Source organism: Delphinapterus leucas, chromosome 9 (genome assembly GCF_059928025.1).
Source record: "Delphinapterus leucas isolate spDelLeu-1000000601 "Yukka" chromosome 9, BTC_Dleu_Yukka2, whole genome shotgun sequence".
In the NCBI taxonomy this organism is placed as follows: Eukaryota; Metazoa; Chordata; class Mammalia; order Artiodactyla; family Monodontidae; genus Delphinapterus; species Delphinapterus leucas.
Genome location: NC_143137.1, coordinates 40,383,119 through 40,410,277, shown reverse-complemented (window position 1 = coordinate 40,410,277; position 27,159 = coordinate 40,383,119). Strand labels below are relative to the sequence as shown.

Here is a 27,159-nt window from a genome sequence, read left to right as displayed (position 1 = left end):
GTTTTTAGAGACTTCAGTAAGTTTAATGCCAATTTAGTTTGAGTCATTAAGAGCAAAGGTACCAGGAGAGAGGTGGGGCGACATTCCCAGAAAAGAAAACAGCTGGCTGAAGCCTAATGGCAGGGCTGGATAGCTCCTGGGGAAAGTTAGGACACCCTGATGCATGTATGCACGTGTACCAGTGTGTGAGTATACTTCAATTTTCACAGGTTGGGCTTGATGAATTGAGAAAGGGCTGAGGGAACCCAAGAGTAGTACGTATCATTCTATCCCAAACAACGTCCCAGGAATCAAAAACCCAAGTATGTCATGTGGCTATCATCCTGCCCTTAGCTCAACTGCAGCCTTTTGTCTTTGGTGACTGAATTGGGAAAAATCCAATATGTTCTTAAAGTAAATATGAATAATATTAATAATCTTTCGGTTCCTGGCTTGGAGAAACTCAAAATGTAAGGTCTGGGGGATGATAATAAAATTTTCTTGGTTCACATGTGGCATGTTGCTATAGGCTAAATGTTTGTGTCCACCCAAAAGCCATTTGTTATCCTAATGCCCAGTGTGATGGTATTATGAGGTGTGGCCTTTGGGAGATGATTAGATGATGAGAGGGGAGCCCTCATGAATGGGATTAGTGCCCTTACGAAAGCTGCCTCTCCCTTTCTGCCTTATGAGGTCCCAGCGACAGACGGCCATCTATGAACCAGGAAGCAGCCCCTCACCAAGCACTGAATCTGCCAGCGCCTTCATCTTGAACTACCGGCCTCCAAAACTGTTGTTTGTAAGACACTCAGTCTATAGTATTTTTGTTAGCCAAGCTGAAAGGACTAAGACACAGCAAACACGATATGACAAATTCCAAAGTGCTTTTCCCATTGCTCAAGATTCTTGCTACAACCTCTGTTCTTAGTGACTGGCTTTCACCGTATGTACATATAATTCCAACTGCAAACACTTGCATTCAATTGTTCCTTGGTTATTGGAAAATGTGTCACCATAGTGGAGTGTGACTATCCTAAGTTTCTCCTTCATTTAATGAAAAAGAGTATGTGGAGTGGGGAGAAAGTGCTGACAAGGTTTCGAAGTCACTGCCCATGTTTTCCTTCATGGAAACTCTAAAGCATGTATTTAAGCCTAGGAATCTCTCTACTCATCCGTGATCACTGCTTCCACAGAGCCAACTGTCGGAAATAAAGAACCAAAGATGGGTGAACTACAAGAATATCAACGGATCCCCCAGGGTGAAGTAAAGTAAAACTCACTTTCTCAGAATTGAACAACAAAAATCATAAAATTGGGGGTAAATTATCTGTCAAAACTACAGTTTGGTTCTTAGAAGTTGTTGTTTGCTATAATGAAAATAAAAATGATAATACTGACTTTGAAATATTACTCTTTGATCGTCTGCCTAATGAATAATTATTTGTATGAGATACCAGAGGGTCTCTTATTTTTCCCTCCCCATAGCTATTGCTGTGGACTAGAGATAAATTCATACAGCTGACCAAATTCTCAGAAACAGGTCATTTATTCTAAAGAAGGGGTACTTAAATCCATGGGACTGGGTTTAAGTATCATCTTATGAAATCTGATGAATCTTTAAAAATTTTAGTCGACACCCAGCACAGTATAAATATTATGTGTGTGTGTGTATGTGTGTACGTACTTATTTTGGAAAAGATAATTAATCAGTCCTGCGATACTAAAAGCCAACTTTTTAACACTGATTTAAGACTCTAAGAGGAGCATTAAGATTCATTTACTCACTCTATGATCCCTCCACTGTGAATAATCTGAAAGTTTATGTGCATATTCTGGTAATTGAATTAGCCAACATCATACATAATTTATTAAGCAACTAATTGTATCTTTTATCTTACAGAGAAAACTGCATCACATAAAATCCACAAACAATCTTCGAACACCTGAAGAATATGTTCAAGGAACTACGAGACACTGCAGGGGCCCCAGAGGGAGAACACGAAGTTTTTGCTTGTAAGTCACTTGCAACTCCAGTGAGGGGAAAATACAAATTAGCACACAAATAGTTAAGTACCACTTCAAGGCAACAATAAAGACATGCAGATCCTGCTTAGCTATCAAATGGACCTAAGAGACAATAAAAAGACAATAATTCCTGTAGCAGCAGAGAAGAAGGGAAGAGATTTAGAGCTGAAGGACTGAATGAAGACACTAATCTCCAACATCAGTATTAAGATTATTTCAGGCAAGTAGCTATGGTTTCTTCCAGCTCAGACAATTTAGGATTGGGAGGGAGAGGAGGGTCGGCTGTCCCGAAATGGCAGTCGTTTTAATGGCATTACTTCCTGGGTGTGTTTGTTGGTAAGACTCATCTCCCCCAGAAGCAAGGAGTCTGTCATTTCATCTCTTTATTCCCAGCATCTAATCTAGTGCCTGAAACAGAATGGGATGGAGGGAGGGAGGGTAGGCAGGACTGAATTCCAGGTGAGTAAAGCTACATGGGGGAGACAGAGCAAGGTTTATTTGGAGAACATTAAGGCAATTTGGCTAAAGCGGAAAGAACAAGAAAAAGATGGCAAAAAGAACATGTCGACTGGGGCTAGATTGCGACACACCCTGACGGCCAGGTTAGGAAGAAAGTTGGACCTCGTTCTCTCTCAGCAACAGTGGAAACCAAGCAGAATGATGTCCCCACTTCGGGCAGTGCACAGGACTTCTAGCTGATAAGAATTCACAACATGGGTTTTCTTCTGCAGACAAAAAATATTGCCTGCCATTTCAGTAAACAAAGAATGTTGCCTGCCATTCTGGTAAACAACAAATGTTGCTGCCATCAAGCCATCAGCCACAGCAGGGCTCCCCATCCTGTGCCCTGAGGGGAATTCAGGATGTAGAAAAACAGGATACCGACCCTAGATGGTTAAGATGCGTATCTAAGGAATAATTTCAGTGAGCCCAGACTCTTGAATCCTCCCAAATGTAGAAAGCACTAAAATCATTAACTTGAGATGCCTGGTTTTTTGTGATTAGCAGTAATCTTTTGATGTTTGACTAAATGTTTTGGTGTTTGTTTTTTATTTTTTGTTTTGCAAAAATTCCTCTGTATCCTGGCTCCTCCCTTCCCTCTTTGGAACAGTTCCTCACAGCTACCTGAGAGGCTGTCTCCTGGGCTATAGTCCTCAGTAAAGTCCCTGAATAAAACATAACTGGCCACTTTTAGGTCGTGCATTTTTCTTCAGCCGACACATCGCATGCAGGAATAAAGAGAAAGATCCAGAGGCTGCCCACATTTCTAATGGGTAATGTTCAAATGGGGCACTAGTACCACCTGGACTTGTTAAAAATGTTTGAAGTGCAGCCTTGATCTAGTGGATCTGCATGTCTAGATTTGAGGCTGTGATCTCCATTTGCATCTGAGAGCTTCTGGTTTGGAACTTGAAAATACCCTGAATAGAAATGACACAGCTTTACTATCTGAAAAATAAAGTACTGGGGCTTCCCTGGGGGCGCAGTGGTTGAGAGTCCGCCTGCCGATGGAGGGGACACGGGTTCGTGCCCCGGTCCGGGAAGATCCCACATGCTGCGGAGTGGCTAGGCCCGTGAGCCGTGGCCGCTGAGCCTGCGCATCCGGAGCCTGTGCTCCGCAACGGGAGAGGCCACAACAGTGAGAGGTCCGCGTACCGGAAAAAAAAATAATAATAATAATAAATTAAAAAAATTAAGTACTGTACAACTTTGTAAATATGCTAGAAGCCATTGCATTGTACACTTGAAATGGTAGTTTTTATGGTGTATGAATTATATCTCAATTAAGATGTTAAAAGCTTAGCACAGCGCTTGGCACATATGGGAAGTCAGTACAAGTTTCTTTTCTTGAATACATGCATGCATGGCTCTTTTCCTCCTGGCCTGTTCTGACAGCCCTGGATTATGAGCTGGCAGACCCAAGACAAGCAGCCTGTCTAGAAGAGTTTAGTGCTTTCTAAAGGCTGGTGACAGGCATACAAGCAGCCAGCAGGGCAAGGAGCATCCATACCAGAAGTCAGGTTCAGTTATAAATCAAAAAAGAAAGAATTCAGCAGCGAGGCACACGTGAATGTGGAGTCTTTAACAAAGGGAGAGCAGGCAGCAGGGTATGAGAAAGGCAAGAGATGGGGCAACAGGGCAGCAAGAGAGAAATGCTGGGAGCCAGGAGCCCCAGAAGAGCTGAAGAGTCAGCGCAAGGTGAAAAGCGGGACCGTCTTTCTTTGACCATTTCTGCCTGCTGAGAGCCAGTCCTGGAGGCACTGGCCCAGATCAGCAGGTGGCAACCCACGCTCATCACACCTGGCTGAGGGATAACCGGCTGAGGCAGCCACAGTGGCTTCTGTTGAACAAATCCGGAATCTTTTACCACAAGCAGCAGCAGAAAAAGGAATGTCGCAGAGGATGTGTGGCTAGATTAGAAAATTTACAATGTTCCTGGGCTCTGGTTTGCTCAAATTAAAATGCCTGTCCCAGTGAAAGTTCTTTGATCAAGAGTAACGGAGGGCTTCCTGGTGGCGCAGTGGTTGAGAATCTGCCTGCCAATGCAGGGGACACGGGTTCGAGCCCTGGTCTGGGAAGATCCCACATGCCCGCGGAGCAACTAGGCCCGTGAGCCACAACTACTGAGCCTCTGCGTCTGGAGCTTGTGCTCCGCAACAAGAGAGGGCGCGACAGTGAGAGGACCGCGCACCGCGATGAAGAGTGGCCCCCGCTCGCCGCAACTAGAAGAAAGCCCTCATGCAGAAACGAAGACCCAACACAGTCAAAAATAAATAAATAATTAATTAGAGAAAAAAAAAAAAGAGTAACAGAGACCCAAGTACAGTGGTTTCAGGGGAAGGACTGTAAAGCCACAGGATATCCTCTCACAGGGATGCAAAGACAGGAAACAGAAAGCAGAGAGGAAATCAGGATTGGAAGCCGCTCCCTCTGCCCATCCTCTGACTCCCTCACAGGCCTTCATCCCCACTTATCTCAATCCTTTCTGCAGACTGGTGTTACTCTGTGTACTTATGGCCGGGGCTGCAAAGCCCCACATTCAGCTTGTAGGAAGATGCATCTGCCCTGACACCACGGCAGCTTTGACTCCATCTCACCTTCCCGTTCTAGCAAACATCATCACCCAACTCACCTCTCAATTTCAGATTCCCAGAAGAGAAGCACGGTGCAGGGGGCCAGGGGGACTCAGCTAGGGTAAGGTGTCAACTTCTGGTCCCCTTAGCTGTTGGGGGCAATAGAGAAGGGACACATGGCACCAGGCCATAGGCTGCCCCTCCTAGGAGCCAGTGGACCGGCAGCTCCCCAGGAAAAGACATGGCTCAGTTTGCTTTGTATTTTGTTTGGTGCTGGTGCTGGTGGTACTGGTGTGTGTATTACCTTCTTCAGGGAAGAACACATTCCAAACACGAGGCTTCCTTAAACTACTTAACATACAGCACTTGCATTTATTCTCCCTAGTTAATCCCCCACCTCGTAAATATTTTCAGTGACTTTCAAACACTTTTGACCCCAGGGTAAAAAATAAGACTAAACATGTATTACATATGAATGCACATGAAACAAATATTTCACAAAGCAACACATGTAACACACTCTGTTTTCTATCCTGTTACAGTCCATTTTTTAATGCTCCTTCAACCTATTAAACTGATTTACCACCCACTAACAAGTGATGACCAACGGTTTGAAAAGCCCTACTATTACCTCTATTGTCCTGTAATTTTATCATTCAAAGACAATTTTACACTTTTCGCATTATACTCATATAGAAGAAAATTCCCCAATCCTTTCCCAATAATACCCCAAACCCCACAATATTTTAGCCACTTTTTAAAAGATGAAGCAAGTGCACCAGAGATGTCTAGTGCACTGAACTGTTTTCATTACAGTGTCCTTGAGGCAGTCACATGACACCCCTGTGCTCAATTTGTTTAGTGACCAATAAGGACTCACGCCCTTGGGTTAACCAACCCAGCTGAGAAGCACCAACCATTGTCTCTGTGCAAAGCCAATCTTCCCACACAGGGATGGAACCAGCTCCCTTGGGCTCACCAGCCTCGTTCCAAATGGAAAAGAAACTCTGCTGGTAATGTGTGTATCTCTGGGGAATTTTGAAGGCAAATTACTTTGCTCAGCAATGCTGATGCAATTGGGTTATTGGGTCACGGGTATAAATAGGATCAAATGCTTTTTGGAGAACCAAGAGGTAGTAGAATGAGGACTATCAGTAGAGGAAACCAGGGAGGTAAAATAGAGGATGGAAAGATGGATTTCCACCTCCCGCACCAAGAACTGGTGTGCCTTCCATCTGTGGTTACAGCATGATGACAACTGCCGGGATTCCTGCCTGTCCCACGGCACGACCCGAGAGCACAGGACACTGGCTCTGGAGCCAGACTTCCTGTGTCAATCCCTGCTCTGTTGCTTACACCCCTGAGCCCCAGTTGTGCCCTCCAGAGAATGGAGCAGGTAACAATAAAACCTGGTTCACAGGCTTCCTGTGAAGACTCAAGTACAACAAAGAGCCCATGTGAAGAGAAGCGTTTAGCTCAGCGCCTGCCACATAGCAAGCATCCAACAAATGTTCAAGACAGTTGTTACCATCCCCCCGACTAATGCCCCAGCTGACCTGTGAAGGTGCCTAAAACTCAGAAACAGAGTTCTGTCTTTGAATGAATACTTTTCCTGTTAGTTTCTCAAAGTTCAGTTCAGACGTGGTTAGCCCACTCCAGGACCCTTCTGGATCCCTCTTCTCTTCTATAATCGTTTGGTTCCTGCCTCTTCTTCCTCAAAACCTGTGCCCACTTCAAGGTATTCTTCCCCCACTAGACCCTGAGATCCATGGATGCAGAGAATGAAAGGGATTCATCTCACTGAGCTCTTTGTAGAGCCCAGTGCTTGAAGTGTGACAGGTGAACTGAATTCCACACTATGATTGAGTAGTCTCCTGACCCGGGTTGGACATACAAGTCCCAGGGATACACAAGCCCTGTCTGCCCAGGGATTCGGGGAAGCTCAAGGCCTGTCTGAGGACACAGAGCACCTAGGAAGTGGGAATGGCATTAAAAAGGGGTGCCCTTCAAATGACCCCGCTTCTTTCCCGGAAAGTTCCTGGGGCCAGCTTTGCAGAGAGGGCCTGGATGAGAAATGGATATCTCTATTCTTACAAAATAAAAACTTATAGAAATAAGATACTGCCATGGTATATCACTGTACTTCACACATTCTGAAGTAGGTCTTAGCACAGGGGACCAAAATACCATCCTGAAATCATGAGAAAACTTCAATTGTCCACAAGTACACGATCTCCTAAAGGTGCCCTCTACCATGCCCCATGCTTTCTGGGGACCTAGCTGTCTGCACGCTTAGGGTTAAGGATGACAAGGCAATTTTCCTGTTTGCCTAAAAAATATGGTATTAATGCAATAATACTACCTTAGACAATTATACAGTCCAGACCAAAGGCAAATGAAAATGTGTTTTGCTAATCCCCAGTGAGTGGAAGATTATCTGTTACAACTTCCTCCAAGCCATCCTCTTAAGGAATAAAAAGGTCACAGACTAAAGCTGGTAAGCAATGCTCACAGGCTGTAACTTCCTATATTTATTGTCCTGAGGCAATTACCATCAGGATCACTGGCCTGGTGTCAGCAAAAAAAAAAGGAGCATCATAAACAAACCAGGGCCCAGGTAGTGGGGGCAGAGGGTTTCCAGGAGGTGGCATAGACAGCTTTGGAGGCAGACCCACCTGGGTCCAAGCCTCAGCTCAACCACTGCCCATCTGTATGACCTAAACGGGTTGTTGCATAATCTCTCTCTGTCTCACTTTCCTCATTGTAAAATGGAGATAATAATAACCTGCCTTGTCAGACTGGAATGAAGATAATGGACTAAAATGCTTAGCCCTCTCTCTATATAAAATTCTTTTTTGGAAGACAAATTCCACTGGAATACTTAAAGTAAACAAATGGGACTACATCAAATTAAAAAGCTTCTGCAGGGAGGGAGACGCAAGAGGGAAGAGATATGGGAACATATGTATATGTATAACTGATTCACTTTGTTATAAAGCAAAAACTAACACACCATTGTAAAGCAATTATACCCCAATAAAGATGTTAAAAAAATAAATAAATAAAAAGCTTCTGCACAGCAAAGGAAACCATCGACAAAATGAAAAGGCAATATGTGGAAAAGAGAGAAATATCTGCAAATCATATATCTGATAAGGGGTCAATATCCAAAATACGTAACAAACTCACACAACTCAATAGAAAGAAAAGAGAAAAAAGCCCAATTTTAAAAATGGGCAGAGAAAGTGCATAGACATTTTTCCAAAGAAGACATACAAATAGCCAACACGTATACGACTAATCAACATCACTAACCATCAGGGAAATGCAAGTTAAAACCATAGTGAGAAATCACCTCACACCTGTTAGAATGGTTATTATCAAAAACAAAAAAAGAGAGAGATAAGTGCTGGTAAGGATGTGAAGAAAAGAGAGCCCTCATACACTGTCGGTGGGAATATAAATTGGTATAGGCACTATGGAGAACAGCATGAAGGTTCCTCAAAAAATCAAAAATGGAACTACAATAAGGATCCAACCGTCCCACTTCTGGGTATATATCCAAAGGAAATGAAAACAGGATATCGAAGAGGTATCTGTATTCCCATATCCACTGCAGCATTATTCACAACTGCCAAGATATGGAAACAACTTAAGTGATGTCAACGTATGAAGGGATAAAGAAGATGTGGTAGATATATACAATAGAATATTATTCAGCCATGAGAAGGAAGGAAATCCTGCCATTTGCAACAACATGGATGAACCGTGAGGGCACCATGCTAAGGGAAACAAGTCAGACAGAGAAAGACAAATACTGCATGGAATCATTTATCCGTGGAATCTTAAAAGAAAGTCAAACTCATTGAAACAGAGAGTAGCAAAAATGGTTGCCAGGGGCTGAAGGGTTGGGGGAAATAGAAAGAAGTAAGTAAAAGGGTACAACATTTCAGGTTATAAAATGACTAGGTCTCAGGATCTAATGTAAAGTATGGTGACTTAGTTGATAGCACGGTATTGTATAATTGAAATTTGCTACGAAAGTAGAATTTAAATGTTTTCACCAAATAAATAAATAGCGATGATGGATATGTTAATTAACAGGATGGGAATCCTTTCACAATGTATATGTATATCAAATGACCATGACATATGCTTAAATGTCTTACAATTTTGTTTGTCAATTACACCTCCGTAAAGCTGAAAAATACACAATTCACTTTTTATTTTGTATTTTCTCTCTCTGTGTCTGAGACATCACCCTGAAATATGAAAGTTTCTGGGGCAGAATTTGAACTTGTAAATAGCTGAATCTTAACTTTCTCTAAGGCATTTGCATGCTATGCTTCTGCTGAACACTGCTCAACAATGTGACATTTTTACCCCCTGTGATGAAAAACAGAAGTTAATGGCCCAATAAGCAAATGAAGACAATTTCAGAAAATGGGCTTGGATAACATGAGAAAAGCAGGGGAGGTGCCTTCCTGAGGATCTTAGTAGAGAATCACAAGCATCTATCAGTTACAGAATATGTTAGCTTGTCCAGCCAGGGCTGGAGAATTTTTCTTCTTTAAAATTACAGGTGATATTTTACCTGTGTCAGAGGAAGGGAGACCACCTCACATACAAGGGAAAGTCATTAACTAAGAACATGCACAAGTTTCGAAAATTAGTCACCGGTTACCACGGTAACACAAATATCACCTAACAACTCACTGGGCTGTAAGTAACCAAGATGATGCTAAATACATTACTTAAAAAAAGGGGGGGGGCGGAAATGGGCTCTATTTTTAAGAATACTTGCAAAGAACTAGATGGACCTAACCGCAGACTGAAGGCGGCCCAGGTTTGCCCCTGTGGACCCAGAATTCAAGATCCATCTCCTGCCCTTTGTGTGTCACGTTCTGTGTCACATGCATACACTGTGCTCAGTGACAGCTGTAGGAAGAACAGTGATGACATTTTACTTACAAACAAAGAGCTGCAATTGGGAAAATGAGCCTCCTCATTCCCTAAACTTTTAGTAAAGGAAGAATCCTCACTACTGGCCAATGAAGAGAGACAGATTGATGACAGATTTAGGTGGCAGTCCCTTTAAATTCAACATTCAGGATTTCCTCAGGCCAAACAAGATCTCTCAGAAAATAACTAGGATGCCCAATAAAATAATAAGTTTCCCATTGTTCTGAGTAGTTTGAATTTTCTGATATTAATGTTAATATCAGAAAATTAGATATTAATGTTAGATATTAATGTTAATTAGAGTAAAAGCATAAATAGTATATGAATTTTTAAATTATTCTATGAATTGGCCGCACACAAACACCCTCCTAAATGAAACTTAGCACTTGACCTCTGTTCATAGTGCACAGTGCCTGGGACACTCGGGTCCCATCTCTTCAGAAAAATGGCCCCAGAGCAGTGCTCCTCCAAGTGGTCCCTGGGTACCTGCATCAGAATTCCACAGCGGGCTCTTAAACTGCAAAATCCTAGGCCATATCCAAGGCTTGCTCATTCTGAGTCTCTGGGGTTGCGATCTGAAAAACCTACATTTTTAAATGATTCTCCCTGTGATGCTTATGTTCTCTAGTCTGAGAATTCCATCCTTAGTAAAATCACCAATACATTGAGGTCTCCTGAGAATGATGAAAGAAGACAGGACAGCCACCAGGGGACACAAGCCAATACAGTTAATCAAAGGCAGAGTTAACTGTGACTCAACGGCTTTTGGGGCACAGCCTAGGGTAAAAAACTAGCACAATATACTAGTATTATATACAGGTGTGTGTGTGACATAAGTTTCTCAGAAACAACACAGGTGATGTACTGTGACCTATTCTACTCTATTATATTCCAATTTTTAATGCTATGAACACCCACTAAATTGATTTCACTACCCATTAAATGGTGATGTTTGAAAAACACTATTATAACTTCTGTTGTCCTATAATTTTATCACTTAATAATTTTTAAACTTTTTCATATTATATCCTAAATAGTAGACAGCCATCCAATCTCCAATAATACCCCCAAAGTCACAATATTTTAGTTACCTTTAAAAGGTGAACCAAGGTAAATGAGACAGTCTTCTGTTTAAGGGTATCAACAACAATACATTCAACTGCTAACATTTAACTTTTATTTATTTATATCCTCTTTATCTCACCGAGAATAGCATGCAGATTATATAAATATAAAAGGAATGAAAAATCTGAAGAAAACGAAGCAAGGGGGAAGTAAAGACAGAAAACTGTTTGCGGAATGAATCAAAGCAACAAGTAAAAGGAATAAATACAACACAGGCCAGGAAATCTAGTCCACTTGTTAACTCTCAGCTTTCTGGCAATCAGTGTGCAGAAGAAAACATGATCAGTTATGAAAATTCCAGGGACCATCTGGGAAGAATAAAGCACTTTTTTCTGTGGTTTATTACCCCTGAGATACTGGCCAAGCCATCTGAGTTCTATGATTCAGTTTCTTATCTGTTAACCAAAGCCACTGTGGTTTCCATCACAGGTTAGTCTTGAGGACAAGATCAACAAACAGAGGTAATGTGCTTGGCCCAGTTCCTGGCACATAGTAGGTGCTGAATAAATGTTAGTTTTCCTTTCTCTTATCAGGGATCTAAGACATTAATTGTACTTGCTGCCAGAGCCACTGTAGTCTTCACAATTCCCTCCTTCTCCTCCAAGCTTCCTAAAGAGATAAAATCACCCAAGAAGAAAGCAGGGTTCCCAAGAACCACAGAACACTCAGTGCCTACACAATGCCACCTTCGAAATGGTTTCTTGTCATTCTTTCAATAACTTTAAGCAGGGCTTAGAGGTTATTCTGAAAAAAAAACTCTGAGAAAGAAAAGCTAGACTAAGTCATTAAGTATCAAATAAATGCTTTAACCAAGCAATAAGAAAGAGAGATAATTAGTAAATTCACAGTTAGAAGGCAAACGCTGTTGCTAAAACAGGACGCAGAAACATATTTGGTCTTCACTCTTGAATGGGCTAAATATCCCCTTGTTGATACTAAAGTAGCAGTTGTTTGCTTTGCAGACTCTATTTTTGTGGATGGTAGAGATGCAAAATTTAGACCAGCATGTTTAGTCCTGAGTAGAGGAAACATCATTTATGTTTTAATTTCCTTTAAATATAAGTGTCCCAGATTAACTAACGCGGCTGACCTACCTTTTCTGTGATATAGAAGTTTGAACTATCTGCATGCTGCAGTGCAAAGTATTCATGGTTGGCAAGGGACCACCTGAAAATTACAAGCATAAACGGATCAGAAAAAAACAAAAAAGGGTCATTTTCTTGTTTATAGTTTGACAGAGTTAGATGAAATAAACACCCTATGCTTGGAATTGAGCCAGTACCCAAGTTACCCACAGTGCAGTTCCTAAAACAAAATGGCATTAGCCCCCCTTTCATGACCCTGAGACCAACCATTTCAGATGTGGGTCATCTAGGTGTTATTACAAGCCTATTGCTCACCTTTAGGCATTTTATCTTTTTTTTTTTTTTTTGTGGTACGCGGGCCTCTCACTGCTGTGGCCTCTCCCGTCATGGAGCACAGGCTCTGGACGCCCAGGCCCAGCGGCCATGGCTCATGGGCCCAGCCGCTCCGCGGCACGTGGGATCCTCCCAGACTGGGGCACGAACCCGTGTCCCCTGCATAGGCAGGTGGACTCTCAACCACTGCGCCACCAGGGAAGCCCTAGGCATTTTATCTTCATGGCTTTGAGGGAAGGGTATTTAAATGTAAAGTTCCATTCCTCCCTATTATGAAGGAGTGAGTGGAGCAGAGAGAGGGAAATAAGTGCAATTTAAATTTTTGATAATGGTTACATTTCAATTGTCTCTGTAGTCTACAGTCCCCAATCGGTATGCTTGCTGTAGCTTGGAACATTCCAATTAAGGATCCCAGGTCTTAAATAAATTCCAGGTAATACTCTATTCACACTTCTGCTTTAAAAATAAAAAACCTCATGCAACTTTCATATCAATGTGCTTTTCCTTTGGATTGTCAGAGCAACCCCAGAGAAGTAGGAAAGTTCACTATCATTGTGGAGTTCCACATGGCAGCACAACCACCCATTGACCTGTCTTTTAAATTATTTTATCTTCTATGGGGACCTGAGTGGCCCTCTCATTTTATACCAGATGAAGTGTGTACTTAACCTCAGGAACTTACACTGTTCCCCAGTGAGCAGGATGAATGAACTACAACTTTTCAAAATAAATAGTATCAATTCCAGTGTCCACATATCAGCCATTCTACACTTTCTATTCCTTGAGAAACAGTGATAATTTTTTTGGCTGAAAAGGCATGGAAATCTTACATAGCAATTCTTGGTGTCTTTTGGCAGGTCAAATAGTGACTTAGTGAATAATATTTAATGATTGCTCAAGAATATTTTATTTGCCTTTCAATTTGTGGACTGGAGCTCCCCGCATAAATCCTGAGTAACACTTACCCATCACAGACTTCCTTTATTATTGCAGACAGTGGTTTCTTCTGAAAAATAGAAAAAAAGGAAATACTTTGTGTCAGTTTCATTTCATCATTTTACATAAAAAAAAAGAAGAAGAGGCCTAATAAAGAGATATCTAAGTAAGAAGAATTTACATATGCTATTCTTGGTTGTGTCAGTGAGTGTGTTGTTTTTCTCAAGGTAATAATCGACCAGCCATCACCACCAACTGTATTAATGATTTATCACCCTTGTGGTCATTTTTTCTATACTTTAACATTGCTAATTGAAAAAAACATATATCATATTTAACTTAGCCACATTAAAATCAGGATGAAACATAGCTTTGGTCAAAGATCTCACAGGCAATGACAATCCACAAGGTCAAATGATAACCAGAATTCCTCAAGAGTAGTACATGAATCGGGCAACCAGCAGTTCCATTTTATGCAAACAAGCTTGGATGTGGGATATTTTTACGAGAACATGAGGCAAATGGAATATGAAGCATGGTGACATTGTTCCTACAAAGTGCAGAGAATTCTTCCCCCAACTGTGGCCCATGCAAATGCCAATCACGCAGCGGCTTGAGCAGGACACACTCAAGTCATGGGACCATGACACCATGTGCCATGGTGTCAACTGGCGGCTGACTACAGCTGTGCCTTTGGCCTAACAGCCACAGCTGTGCTCCGCCTGCCTCCAGATTGAAAGAATGTAGTGAAGAGACACACACAGCTCGCCCAGAGATGTCGAAACTCTTTCTGCTTTGGATGCAAACAGACCCTGGCTATCTCCTGGGATGGGCAGTAGTGTGTCAACCAAAGGAACACATTACAGACAAGAAACAAATGGGGAAGAGAAATCAAAGAAATACAACACATAGCCCTGGGTTTTCGGATACAACCACAGAAAAGCATCTAAACATGTTTTCCTCCTGTCCCTCTGAGGGGCACTGACCTATGGGGGAAGGAATTCTGAATCAAGCAGATTCAGTTCAAATCCTAGCTGTGTCAACCTCTCTGCAGTGAGACCTACAATTTCCTTAATTTGCTGAACCTCAACTAACTTACCTGTAAAATGGGCAGAGGACCTATCCACTCCTCAGGGCGGTTATAAGAATTTTAAATTAGATTAAATTAAATTAAATGAGAATTAAAACAAAGGGCAAAATATTCAAAAAAAGGGTTAGGGCTCCACTTCCTTACCCTCTCACATCACTAGAAGACCTTGATTTCCTCTTTGCATCCTTGCCCTTGGACCCGATGCTGCTAGGTCTGCCCTCTTCGTTAGTTCTGAGCACTCTTCATAGCCCTTTCGAAGGGCCTCTAGGCCCTGATAAAAGCTCCAACACAGTCCTCAGTGTTCCTTCAATGCTCTCCCTCCCTCTGGAGCTCTAGGGTCTATGACTAAACCCACCACTATGTTTTCAAAAGAATGTCTGCCTACCCCTACAACTCTAAATGCAGTGGGCAGAAAAGGGACCTAGAATCGTTGAGGGGTGGAAAGATGGTAAGTATTCCTGACATTCTGAGTTGGTCTCCTTTAGAATAAGATTGGAAATGGAGATTGGGCTCTACAGTGAGGTTACAGGTTACACAACTCCTAGACCTTTGCAAGAACTTGTCCATTGTTTATGGCTCTGGCTGTGAGTCAAGGGGCAAATGTGCTCTCACAACCAAAGGACAAAGGAGCTTTAGAAACAAAACTTTTCCCATAAGATGAGGATTTTGCACTTCCAGTTGCCAGTGGCCTCTCCAGGCTATCGGTATTTCATGAGGACCTAGTGGTCTCCTACCCGCCTAATCTTACTTCTTGTACCCTCAGAACTGAAATATAAATAACAGGGCTGGATTTCAGACTTAAATTACATTGAAAGGACAGATCAGGCCAGGAAAGTATTGCTATTGATGTAGGAGAAAGCATTTAAATTACAGCTTTCAGAATTAGAATTCTTAGTCTAGGTAACTTAGAGGAATTTCTTGGATTTTAATTCAGGACTGATTCATAGATTCAGAATCAAATTTGAAAAGACAGAAGTCTATGGGCTTCTAGAACTGTCATATCTAGAACATTCTGAAGTTGGATATATGAAAGGAGTAAAGACTCTGGAAGAACAAAACTTAGAGATTTAATAGAGAAAGATTAAAGAAAAACTTTAAACCACAGAGGAAAAGGAACCATAGTTAACTGAACATAATGCCCTCATAATGCAGCCTCACCAACTAAAATGAATGTTATGTAAGGACAGGGCTGGTCTCACGGCCCACTTCCTACACCTGTCCCCTCCATTCTTTATCTGTTCCAATGAAACGCTGGCTCCACCGCCCAAACCTAATTCCAATGAGTTTTCACAATTCTCATCTCCCTTAATCCATCCACATTATTTGACAATATCATTACTACCTTCTTTTTGAAACACTCTTTCCAGAGATGCTATATTTCCTTCAGTCTCCTACAGTTATAATCAATAATCCTTCAATAAAAGTCAAGAGATCTTTCATCATTTCTCTTTCATCTCTAGCTTCCTAACTCCAAATTTCTGTTCCTGTCTCTTCTGTTTTTACTTAATTGGTCAGTTCCTCATTCATTTCAACTGCCCCAAGTCTATAGCCTGATCCCAAACACCTTTGCAAATCTCTGACAGTTTGTTAGAAATAGCATGTTAACTCTCCTTCAAGCATTTTGTTAAATATACGAACAAAAAATCATCACTCTCACCATTCCCTACCCATCAATCTACCCCGATAATAGCATGCCCCTGCCCCCAAACTCCCTCCATCCCAGCCATGATTTCTGTGTCTTATTATGACATCACCAGAGCCCGGAGCATCATTAACCTTTATTTCTTCACTCTCCAGTTCTGATTTGTTACAGGTGATGTAGCATTTTCCTCTGTGACATTCACATCATTACTTCTCACCTCCTCCTAACCACTCTTCTAAAATCCTGACACTCCTCCTTCCAACTCCTACCAGATAAGTCATACCCCAATTCCATCACCCTTAATTCTGTTTCCTCAGCCCCAGGGCCTTTCCTGAGTACCAGCCCATCATTACTAGCACTAACTACTTGCCATAAGTTTCCAATCAAATGCTCCACTGGTCTATCAAACTCAGATTCCTATCTTCCATTAGTTCCTGCACTTGCCTTGCCTATTTCTGGCAGTTCTTCCGTGTACACTTCTAGGGAACTTATCTTTGCCTTCTCTATTCTGTGACATACGGATATTTATAAGACACTGAGTCCCATCATTCCTTCCTCCACAACCTCTCTCCCCTTAATCCTTTCCAGATCTTACTACCACCTTTGGTTAAGGGTTCTCAGGATCTTGGTGCCATATCCTTGCAAAAAAGTCTTTGCATCTCCAGTTTCTTTGTCTCCAATCCCCACGTTAACTATAATTAGGCAAAATCACTCTTTCCCCACAAACTTAACTCATGTCATTCTTTGGCTCCAGTAGCCTTCATAGATCCTCCACGACCATCACCTATACAGTATAAATCCCTTAGCTTGTCATCCAAGGCCTTCCACAATCTGGTCTCAAGCAGTCAAGCTTTACTAATGTTGTCCGTGTTGCCCATGCTTCTGGATTAGCGGATGATTCATCCAAAAAAATCCCACCCCCATACTTTCACTTAATGCTATTTGTTGAAATGTCCATCTCCTCCTTTCTGTTCCAACTCTAACAATGACACCCCCTCTAAGGAGATGTCCCTGATTTCCCCAGAGAGAGATCAGTCCCTCTGTGCTTAGCACATTAAATATATCACTCCTAAGGACTTAGTATATCTGCCTTATCTTCTTGTCCCTTGAGAACAAGGCACCTTAATTCATCTTTGTAAACTTCTCCACCCCTCAGTACTAGTTGCACAGTATACAGAGGAGACTCAGTACACTTCTGTTAAATGGAAAATCCACACATTCACTAACTTTCCTTTCAAAAACAAACAAACAAAAAAGGCTTGACTGTAAAAGTAAACCATTTCGAAGGATAGCCTGGATTAATCATTAGCACACATCTCACTTCCTACCAGGTAAACCACTGCGGGGTGGCTCTAAGCAGCTGGTCAGACTCGTGAAGGTTGTCACTACTCCCCTCACAGACCACTCTGTGATTCACAGTTTGGAAGAGCATTGAGTCAGCCAGGTGATGAAGAGTATAATTCAACAGGTATAATTGTCTCCATCCATTAGCAAGGCCACACAGGTAAGCACGAACTACTCCTGTAAACAGGGACTGAATGAGATACCCCAAATACACTCTTCTGGTAGCAGTGCTTTTCTCACTTCCTATACAAAGCCCTCAATTTGACGTGAGCCCCTTGCCTGGCTTAAATTCCAAGCCAAAGGTCGGCTCTATGTTTTAGTTAACATTTGTTCAGGTTACAGAAGATGTTCCTGTCTATCTGCCCAGTTCTCTATGACTTGGAAGTAGGGTGACAAGTGCAATGCCTTGGTAGCTTTTTGTAGACCCACGGAATAATTTGCCTTTTACCTCACTGAGACAAAAGCCCAGGAGAAAAGAAAATTTGATCTAAAAGGATGAAAACTGGTTCCTCTCCCTTTGATTCCATAAACTCTAAAGGAATGAAAACTAAATTCTACACTCGATATGAATATATCTGGATGTAGAATATTGAGGCACAATTATTTTAATTGCCTGAGCATGTTTTCATAACTTAAAAAAATCGTAACTAAATCCCTTAAGCTTTTTGTTCTGAAGGTCAAAACTGCCTTCTCAGACTCAGCAGTGAGAAGGGAAGAGCAGGAATGTTTTTAAGGATAACCCAGAGGGTTAGACAGTTACCAGATTTCCTTGTGCAGGGGACTGGGGATTATGTGCACTCTCTACCCCGTTTCCCTTTAGCAACGGTGAGGTCATCTTGCAGCATGAGAAAGTATTTCTTCTCTTTATATTAATCTGGGAAAATCTTAATGATGGCACAAAAATTTTTATTTGTCAAAGTATGCATTTCCATACGAATTTGATTGGAAAGGTACCATGTGCCAACAGTTCTACTCAAGGGGTAAGCTTTTTCTGTTGTTTTTTGGGGGAAATTTATTCCTCCCTTTTTATTTTTGCTCTTATTCTCCAAAAGGATTCCTTTATTCAACTTAATTTATCAAAGAGAAATTCCAGAAAACAAATTTCCTGTACAAAAAGATTGATCTACTTTACATAAAATCACCTAGATTCCTGAGAATCGCCAAATTGCCCAGCAATTCATTTGTGATCTACATCTCTGCCTCTGTCCTCATATGGTCTTCTCTCCTGTTCTTATAAGGAGGATTTAGGGCCCACCCTAAATCCAGGGTGATCTCATCTCAAGATCCACAATTAAATATGCAAAAACTCTTTTTCCAAATAAAATCACCTTTGCATATTCTGGGGGTTACGACTTGGACATACTTTTTGGGTCCACTATTAAACCTACTGCAATTGGGTAAGAAAAAAAAAAAGATGTTTTTAAGGATTACAGAGAGAAAAGAATATTTACTCTTTCTACCTAATCCTTAAAGTGGATGTTGATCCTTCACTTTCCTTTCTAAACTCTCTCCTGCCTTTAATGAAATGCCAGTGTCATAAATTCCTGAATCCATGTCACCCACTGTGACCCTTCTTCTAAGGTCTGGTCCTCCATTCCCAACAACCCCTGGTGGATGTCCTGCCACCCCTTCAAGATTAACACTTCATCTTCTTCCTCAGTAAACCAGATCCTCCCCCTGCCTCCCTTTCATCTCTTAAAAAAAAAAAAAAAAAAATGATCACTCTCCCACCCAAAGCTCATGGCTGCTTTCAGGCATGAGAGAACCCCAAGAAGAAACATCCTTGGGAGTCCCTAGTTGTTTATTTCGGAGGTTGTGGAGTCCCACCTGCCTTGAGGCACGTTCTCCGGACACGACCCAGCTGCTGTCCCTCATCAGTGTCCCCTCCCTGATAAGTTGAGCAGTTCCCGTTCAACCACCTGTTTCTGCCCATTGGCAGGGCACCCGGCCTGAGGATATCACCCAGGCCAAATGCTCACCTCGGAGCTCTCAAGTCTGCTGCTGCCCACACTGATGCCTTGACACCAGCCCATGGAGGCTGGTAGCTTCCCCATCCAATGTGATGCACGCTTGTCAGCAACTATGGATTGTGGGCTGCAGTTCCCACCTCTGACATCTACTTCTCAGGCCCAGGTCTGTCCTAAAATGAGCATCATCCCCAAAACAAAGCTTGGCTTCATTGAAATCTTCTGTATTTCAAATGTTTTTAAAGACATGAGGGGAAAAATGCTTATGAGATGACAGTAAGTGAAGGGACACCAGAAAAGCATTTTGAATGCTGAATTTTTACCAACTAGCTTTTCTATACCTTCCCCCAACTATGAGCACTTGAATGACTTTAGAAAATGACTTCCTGGGGTTGAACCCCAACTTCTGCAGTCCCTAATTTTGTAGCTTTAGGCTTTTTACTTCTCCTCTCGATGTTTCCATTTTCTTTTCTGAAAATAAAAGCAGTATCTTGCACATTGTAGGGTAGTGAAGATTAACTGAGAGGATGTATGTAAAACCCTTGAAATTGCACCTGGTACATAGCAAGGCATTGGATAAATGTTACCTATGAATAGGTTCTTTCATCTCCTAAATCCTGCTTGGATGCTTTGCAGATACTTTTTTTTACAAGTTGGTTAAAGAAATTAAATACATGAATGAATGAGTATCCAATTCTTCCTTCTTCCTCAAGTGACTCCAACTCCCAGTGCTGCCTTTGGCACTCATCTCATCCTGTCCTTTATTCTTCAACTCATTTTCCTTTCTTCTGCTAACTAGCTTATACTCGTTAGGAGGCAGAGACTGCCTCTGAGACACCTCTGTCACCTCCCAAGCGAGTGGCTGCTAGGCCACAAGGGTGCAATTAATGAACATTTTTTGATTAAGAACAATTATTTTTTCAGACTTTTAGCTTCTTTCCCTTTCTTCTGGTCTCTTCCGACTGCCTCTGAAGCTCAGGTAGGAGCTAAAGATGGAAGACCGACAGCAAGAGGAAGACAGGAGCAATCCCCCATCACCACCACGCAGCTGCCCTCGCGTCGTGCCATTGTCATACAGCCCTGTAATTGCAAAACCATTTTCCACAAAGACTTAAAGTTTTTGGTCCCAGACTATTAAAAAGCCTTTCTCTAGTGCTTTAAAAGAATGTGACAGCTGCTTTATTTTGACAGTTAGACAGCACTTGGGATTTTACTTTGCTTTTATAGATGGAAATTCATTGAACATATTCTGCACAGCAGTTATGAGTAATGTTGGCCCAGAAAGAAAAGAAACCTAGCTTCCAAATGTCAGGACACCTCTGAGAAGGGATATGCATGTTTACTACGACTTAGCCTAGAATGTGACTTGGAGAAAATTTCACGTGCAATAACCCTTCTAGTTCCCAGAGGTGCCTCCTGACACTGTGTCAATGACACCAGTCATTTTACAACAGCGTCATTTCTCCTCCATTGAACCCGATGACTACTCTCCATGCTTCTGAGCCATATATCTTTAATATGGAGGAATCCAATGTGTCCCGAGGGGTGTGTATGCATATTCTGTTTGCCTAATAGCTGCCTAAATAATCTGAAAGTTAACGACAAAAGCCACACTTTCCTGAGACAAATTTAGCTGGTTCTTGGAAAGCAAGTATTTTGACGACAGTTCCAATGTGAATCACTGACACAAGACTTCAGTGACTGTCAGAAATGACAAAGGGGGGAGCTCACAACTACATCTCCAAAGTAGTAAAACTATGTATCACATTAATTTTAAAAATTGAAAGATGACAGGCTATGCCACCTTTTTCTTGACAAATGATTTGTGTCTAAATGGTTTACTAAAAATGATTTGTTTCAAGCTTCATGAAACTAATTAAATATTAGATTCAGCAAGACAAAGTACAATCTTTGCATCATAAACATCACTGGACTATGTAAGTGAGCAAAGACAAAAAATAATTAGTACTCTCACGTATTAGTGGGTTAAAGAGGAATAGAAACACCTCTTTCTCTTTTAGGAATTGTGATATACTTCTACTCAGTAGAAACTGTGTTCCCCTTCAGTTGGAAGGGAAACTGCAATTTTAGAAAAGGACAGAAATGTAGAGATGAACAATGCAAAAATAAAGCCCTACTCACATCAGTTATCTCTTCTGAGTCTCCTTCCTTGTCCTTGACTATTTTACATTGTCCTAATATCAATGTTGCTATGGATATAAAATCTTTTTCCAAATTTCAATATCTCAGGCAGCAAAAACAACAAATTTCCCAATTCCTATATCCCTCTCTACCTTCCTTAATATCCGTCTTTTCCAAGAAGTACTCCCAGATGACTCGGGCCTGGCTGGCAGGCCATTTCATTCCACCACACCTTGAGTCAAGTGTCCTGTTTTATGTGGAAATGAGTGATTCACACTGTGACTCAGTTCAGGTCTTAAGGTTTGCCTGTCTTCACTCCTGTGAAATAGTCTCCTTACTTGTGTCAAGTTCATATGTGGAAGGTCAATCGTATTTATGTGCATGGTATGAAAGTAAAAAAGTCAGACAGGTTCGGTCGGATAAACAGAAATGACTGCTAACTCTGATGGACAGGGTGATATCAGACCAGGTGGGTAGATATGAAAAAGCCAGATAAGCTCTGAAGGCAAAGTAGAGTTCAAGTTCAATTTAAACACAGGATTATGAAGGTTTATCAACTGCGAAGAAACTGAGATTGGGTATAAGGCAGCTGTCGAAGAATACCAAGAGGAACTAGTGGCAAAGGGAGTATTAAGAAGTGAGTTTACTTTTTTAATGTAGGGCTTTTTGCCGCCTTTTACTACTTGTCTCACTTTGCCATGTAGTTGCTTTACTTTGTTTGTGAGTGGATGCACTAATGCCTATTCATCCTTCTTTCTAGAGTGCTTATGGATGTGCTGAGATATCTGCCAGCAAGTAGTGGAGGAAGTGAGCTTCCAAGTCTCAAATATATGTCCCATGAATGTGACCACAGCAACCTGAGGCTAAACCACAGCCTTAAAGAACAATAAAACAGGCTCTTCTGGAAGGGTCTGGAGTATCCAAAGAATGGCCACAACCTCATGCACTTTCTAAAACTCCCCTACCTTTGACATATCATCAACCCAGACTTTCATTATCTATCATCACTTGGCTAGCCCTTCTGATAATAATGATAATAGTAGTAGCTACTATTTATTGAGTGACTACCATATATCCCCTACAAGATGATGTTACTAAGTCTACATTACAAATGAGAAAACTGTATGAGCATCTGGAGATGTTAAGTAGCTTGCTCAAAGCCTCACAGCATAAGGGGCAAAGCCAGAATTTGAACCCAGACCTATATAATTCCAGAACCCTTGCTCTTTAACTCTGTCCCAAATCTGGAGTACTAGCAACCGTCAACAACAAGCCCAAGGGCCCAGAGCTAACACCTGAGGGGAAGGCAATGAAATTCTGGGCCTCTTAATTCCTGGCACATAGTGAGCTTTTGAAAAATGTTATTTAAGGCTCAATGTTGTAGCACTACCATGAGAATAGTAGATGATCCTGCATCATGGACTACCCACATAAATTATGATGAACTCCCAAGTCAACACTGAATCTTTTGATATCCAGGGGAAGAACTCTCTGCTCCAACTTTCTTCTCACTTTTGATACTCAAATCAACACCTCCAGCCCTGACTTCTCCATAGTCCCCTTCTGTCTCAGGCCATTTTAACTGGAGCGTGTATCCTTCCATAACCTCAAATTCAAATCTTACTCCAAAATTCTTTTTCACTTTTCAACTTTTAGTCATCTTTTTCTGGTCTGCCAGAAAATAATCTTACAATCAACGTTACGTCTTCCCTCTCCTTCATGTTGTTTGTTCTTCTTCAGACCTGCCCAGTCAACCTCAGAGGTTACTCTCTAAACTTCTTTATTCTGCCCATGGGTACAGAGAAGCAATTAAAAATAGTTGCTATTTGGATTACTTAGGGCACCCATAAAGTCACGGTAAGTGGATGTTCATGTTGCATATGGAGGAGCTGACAATGTCATATGCGTGACTGAGAGAAAGTGGCTAGAAAGGCAAGCTGGAGGCCAAAAATGTCTAACTCTTGACAGTTTGGACTTATCATAGGTTTTTAAGCAGGAAAGTGACACAATCAAATGTGCATTTTCTAATGATAGGTGATTACACTGGAGGCCAAGAGACAAGTTGGCCAGTGTATCAAAACACAAAGGAAATCTGAAAGGAAGTCCAACCATATGCATAAGCTTTCGTATTTTCCTGTACCCATTTGTAAGTGTTCCATGAAGAATGCGACTCCACCTGAATATTCCTCCACTAGTGTTTTCTATCTTGGTAGCTGTCACCAACATTTGCCCAGTTGTTCACAAGAAATCTCGTTATCATCCTTAACATTTTGCTCTCTCTTACCTCCCACGTATAATCAATCACCAATCTCCTGTCAATTTAATCTTCTCATATGTCTTGATGAGACATATGTCTGACTTCTTTTTGTCTCCTCTGTCACTATCCTAGGCCATGGCATAATAATCATTTCTCACCTGGGCTGCTGCAAGAGCTGTCTAACTAGTCTCTCTTCTTTCATTTTACCTTCACAAAACAATTCTCAAATTTTGACCTTCCAAAAGTACAAATCATACCATGTCACTCCCCTGCTTAGAAACCTTCCCTTTTTTCATTACTCTTAGACAGAGTACTAAGTCCGTACAACTTCTAATGGCAGAGCCTCTATCCATCCAACCAGCCAAATCCAGAGCCCCTATGGAACTTCTTTCAATTCCAGAGAGGTAAGATATTAGCCAGGATCTCCTCAAATATCACCTCTCCATCATTCCTTCTGTTCTTGTTCTTCATTAATAGGATTGTCAATTAAACATAGGATGGAACTTCTTCACGTGTCCTTTCAACACAACTTCACATTCATATATATTTTTCATTCCATATCTTTTGGAATATATTCTGGATGTATTTCTTATTTTCATCTTCCAAGTTACTGGTTCTCTCTATAGCCAAATCCACTGTAGAGTAACTCTATGTGTTTTATTGTTTTTTTCCTGTTGTAGGTTTTTTTTTTTACATTTTACTTAGTATATGTATATTTTTTATTTCTGAGATTTTTAATTGTTTCTTTCTCATATTCCTCTATTCTCAATTTATGTCTACCTACTTTGTGTGCATAATTTCCTGTTTGTGTAGATACTAGTCTCTCTCTTCTAAAGTTCTTCCTTTGAGGATCTATGACACACTTATTTTTAAGTCCTCCCTTGATCTCTATGTTCCTCCACACTGACCAGAGGGAATAGGGCCACCAACAGCAGCAGCAGCAGGTGTGACAAAGAGGGACCAGATGCAGGTAAGTTTTCTGAGGTAACTGATTGGACAGAAAAGCTGAGGGAAAGAGAAGAGTCTAGGAAGACATGTAATTTCAGCTTCAGTAAACTGGGTGTATGTTCATATGTCACTGAGAAAAGGAAAATATGAAGAAAAGCAAAACTGCACAGGCTTGGGGTTGGAAGGAACAATGAGGACTGTTCTGAATATGTTGAGTTTGAGGTGCAAGGGACATCTAGATGGGCATGACAAGTAAGCAGATAGGTAGTTGTTTACATGGGTCAGGAGGTCAAGAATGAAGTGACAGCGGAAATTATGAGCATCTTATGGTGACAAGGCTGATGAATGCAAATAGATCACCACAAACTTGTCCCAGGGTAGTGATCCATCTATAATCATTTTGAAAATTGATACAGCTTATCTCAAAGTCATTTGGTTGTCTTTTGATTATGGATGACTTTGATGGAAGGACAAAAATAGATCTTCATAAAGTCAATTCATAAGATATAATAATATATTTAGAATGCATGGTGGGAACAAGGTAAGGGATGTTCTTCTCACCAGGGCCACTCCTTTCATAATTATATTTAATTGCATCATAGGACAGAAAAAGTACGAACATCACCTATTTCCTTTGCTCACATTATTATGAGTTTACCACATATCAGGCCCTGTCCTAGGCACTGGGAACACACTTGGCCTGTGCAGAACATCACACAATGAATAAGTGGGGCCATATAGGATGTTACAAGTGCATATAACAAGGGCCTTCATCTGATCTGAGAAATCTGAAGACTTTTAAGCAGCTTACTCTTCATCTGGGATGAAGAGTGAACAGGAGTTAGATAAGCAGAGAAATGAAGGGGCGGTAATTTCCAGTTAAGAGAAAAATCACATTTGTAAAGGCTCTGAGAACTATGCATTCATGAAAGGAAAAAAGTCAATTGTAATGAGAACCAAGACAGAGGAATTTGGGGGAAGCCACATTGACTCTAAGCAAAGCTGGTGATGTAGGCAAGAGCTGAGGATAGCAGGGTCCTAATAACCACAGCAAGGACGTCTGGAATTTATTCTAAGTGTGGCGCGAAAGTCACTGCAGAATGCCTGGGAGAATGCATCGGAGGGGAAGTAAGAGAGGTGACCGGGAGGCCAGCTGAGGAGGTAAGTGGAGACAAGTGAGAGCAGTGGCAGCGAGGATGGAGAAAAGGTGGACAGAATCAAGAATCATTTAGGAGGTAACCTTCACAGGACTTGCTATTTGAGAGACTTTGGGAGCTGCAGGGGAGGCTGTCCAGTGCCACGCTGGTACCACTGACTTAGTTAGAGGACCCACAAGTACATCTGATGGAAATTCTAGAAAAAACAACCTAGAAGAGCACATATTTTCTTTCCCTGAGGCTGTTCTCATTCCCTCGCAGTTCTGGGCACACTGCACAGGTCTATATACCCCTAGAGACAAAGTACAAGCTGCCTTTCTGCAGAACAAAACAACTTTTTCTGGGAACCCAGAGTCCTGCTTAATGCTGAAATCTACATATTTATATACCTCTCCGCAAACTGCCAGTTGACCTAACAGGAAAATGAAGTACAAAGTGTGACACACGCAAAAGGTTCTAGAAATGTGAGATGTCTTAGTCACCAAACTCTCAAGAAAACACGGTTGATAAAAGGCTCTGTCCTGAGTTACCCAATGTGCTCTTAGTGACAGAGTTGGGGAAGGGAAATAGAATGGAGGAGACTATCACCCCTTCCTACCCAGAAAGCAAACTGAAATCTGTAGTTCATTTTCAGAAGAAAAAGCAGAACACTAGAGTTCATTCCTGTGCAATTAAACTGGGTTCTCAGCTGAGGGGAGACATACGTTTTCTGTCTTTCTCTTCCAAAGCATGGCAAACTCTAAGATTTTATGAAGTTACATACACTCTCACATACAAAGGAACAGAGCTAAAACCAGAAAGGGAAGTACTTCGGTCACTTTATAGTAAAGGAAGTTTAAGAAATAGTTGTTACAGGGGCTTCCCTGGTGGCACAGTGGTTAAGAATACGCCTGCCAATGCAGGGGGCACAGGTTTGAGCCCTGGTCCAGGAAGATCCCACATGCCATGGAGCAACTAATCCCGTGTGCCACAACTACTGAGCCTGCAAGCCACAGCTACTGAAGCCCATGAGCCTAGAGCCCGTGCTCCGTCACAAGAGAAGCCACCACAATGAGAAGCCCACACAGTGCAACGAAGAGTAGCCCCCACTCAC

At 41.6% G+C, this 27,159-nt stretch overlaps 1 protein-coding gene across 3 annotated transcripts in view; it reads right to left on the bottom strand.

Annotated features, from left to right (window-relative positions):
* ELMO1 (engulfment and cell motility 1) overlaps positions 1-27,159 on the bottom strand; it is a 548,606-nt gene that overhangs the window by 411,972 nt on the left and 109,475 nt on the right. For all 3 annotated transcript variants that reach the window (XM_022583104.3, XM_089917010.1, XM_022583084.2), the window contains 2 exons: positions 13,549-13,589; positions 12,260-12,332 (listed from right to left, as the gene is read on the bottom strand). In XM_022583104.3, coding sequence (XP_022438812.1) covers positions 12,260-12,332; positions 13,549-13,589 — 114 coding nt within the window. The remainder of the gene's footprint in view (positions 1-12,259; positions 12,333-13,548; positions 13,590-27,159) is intronic.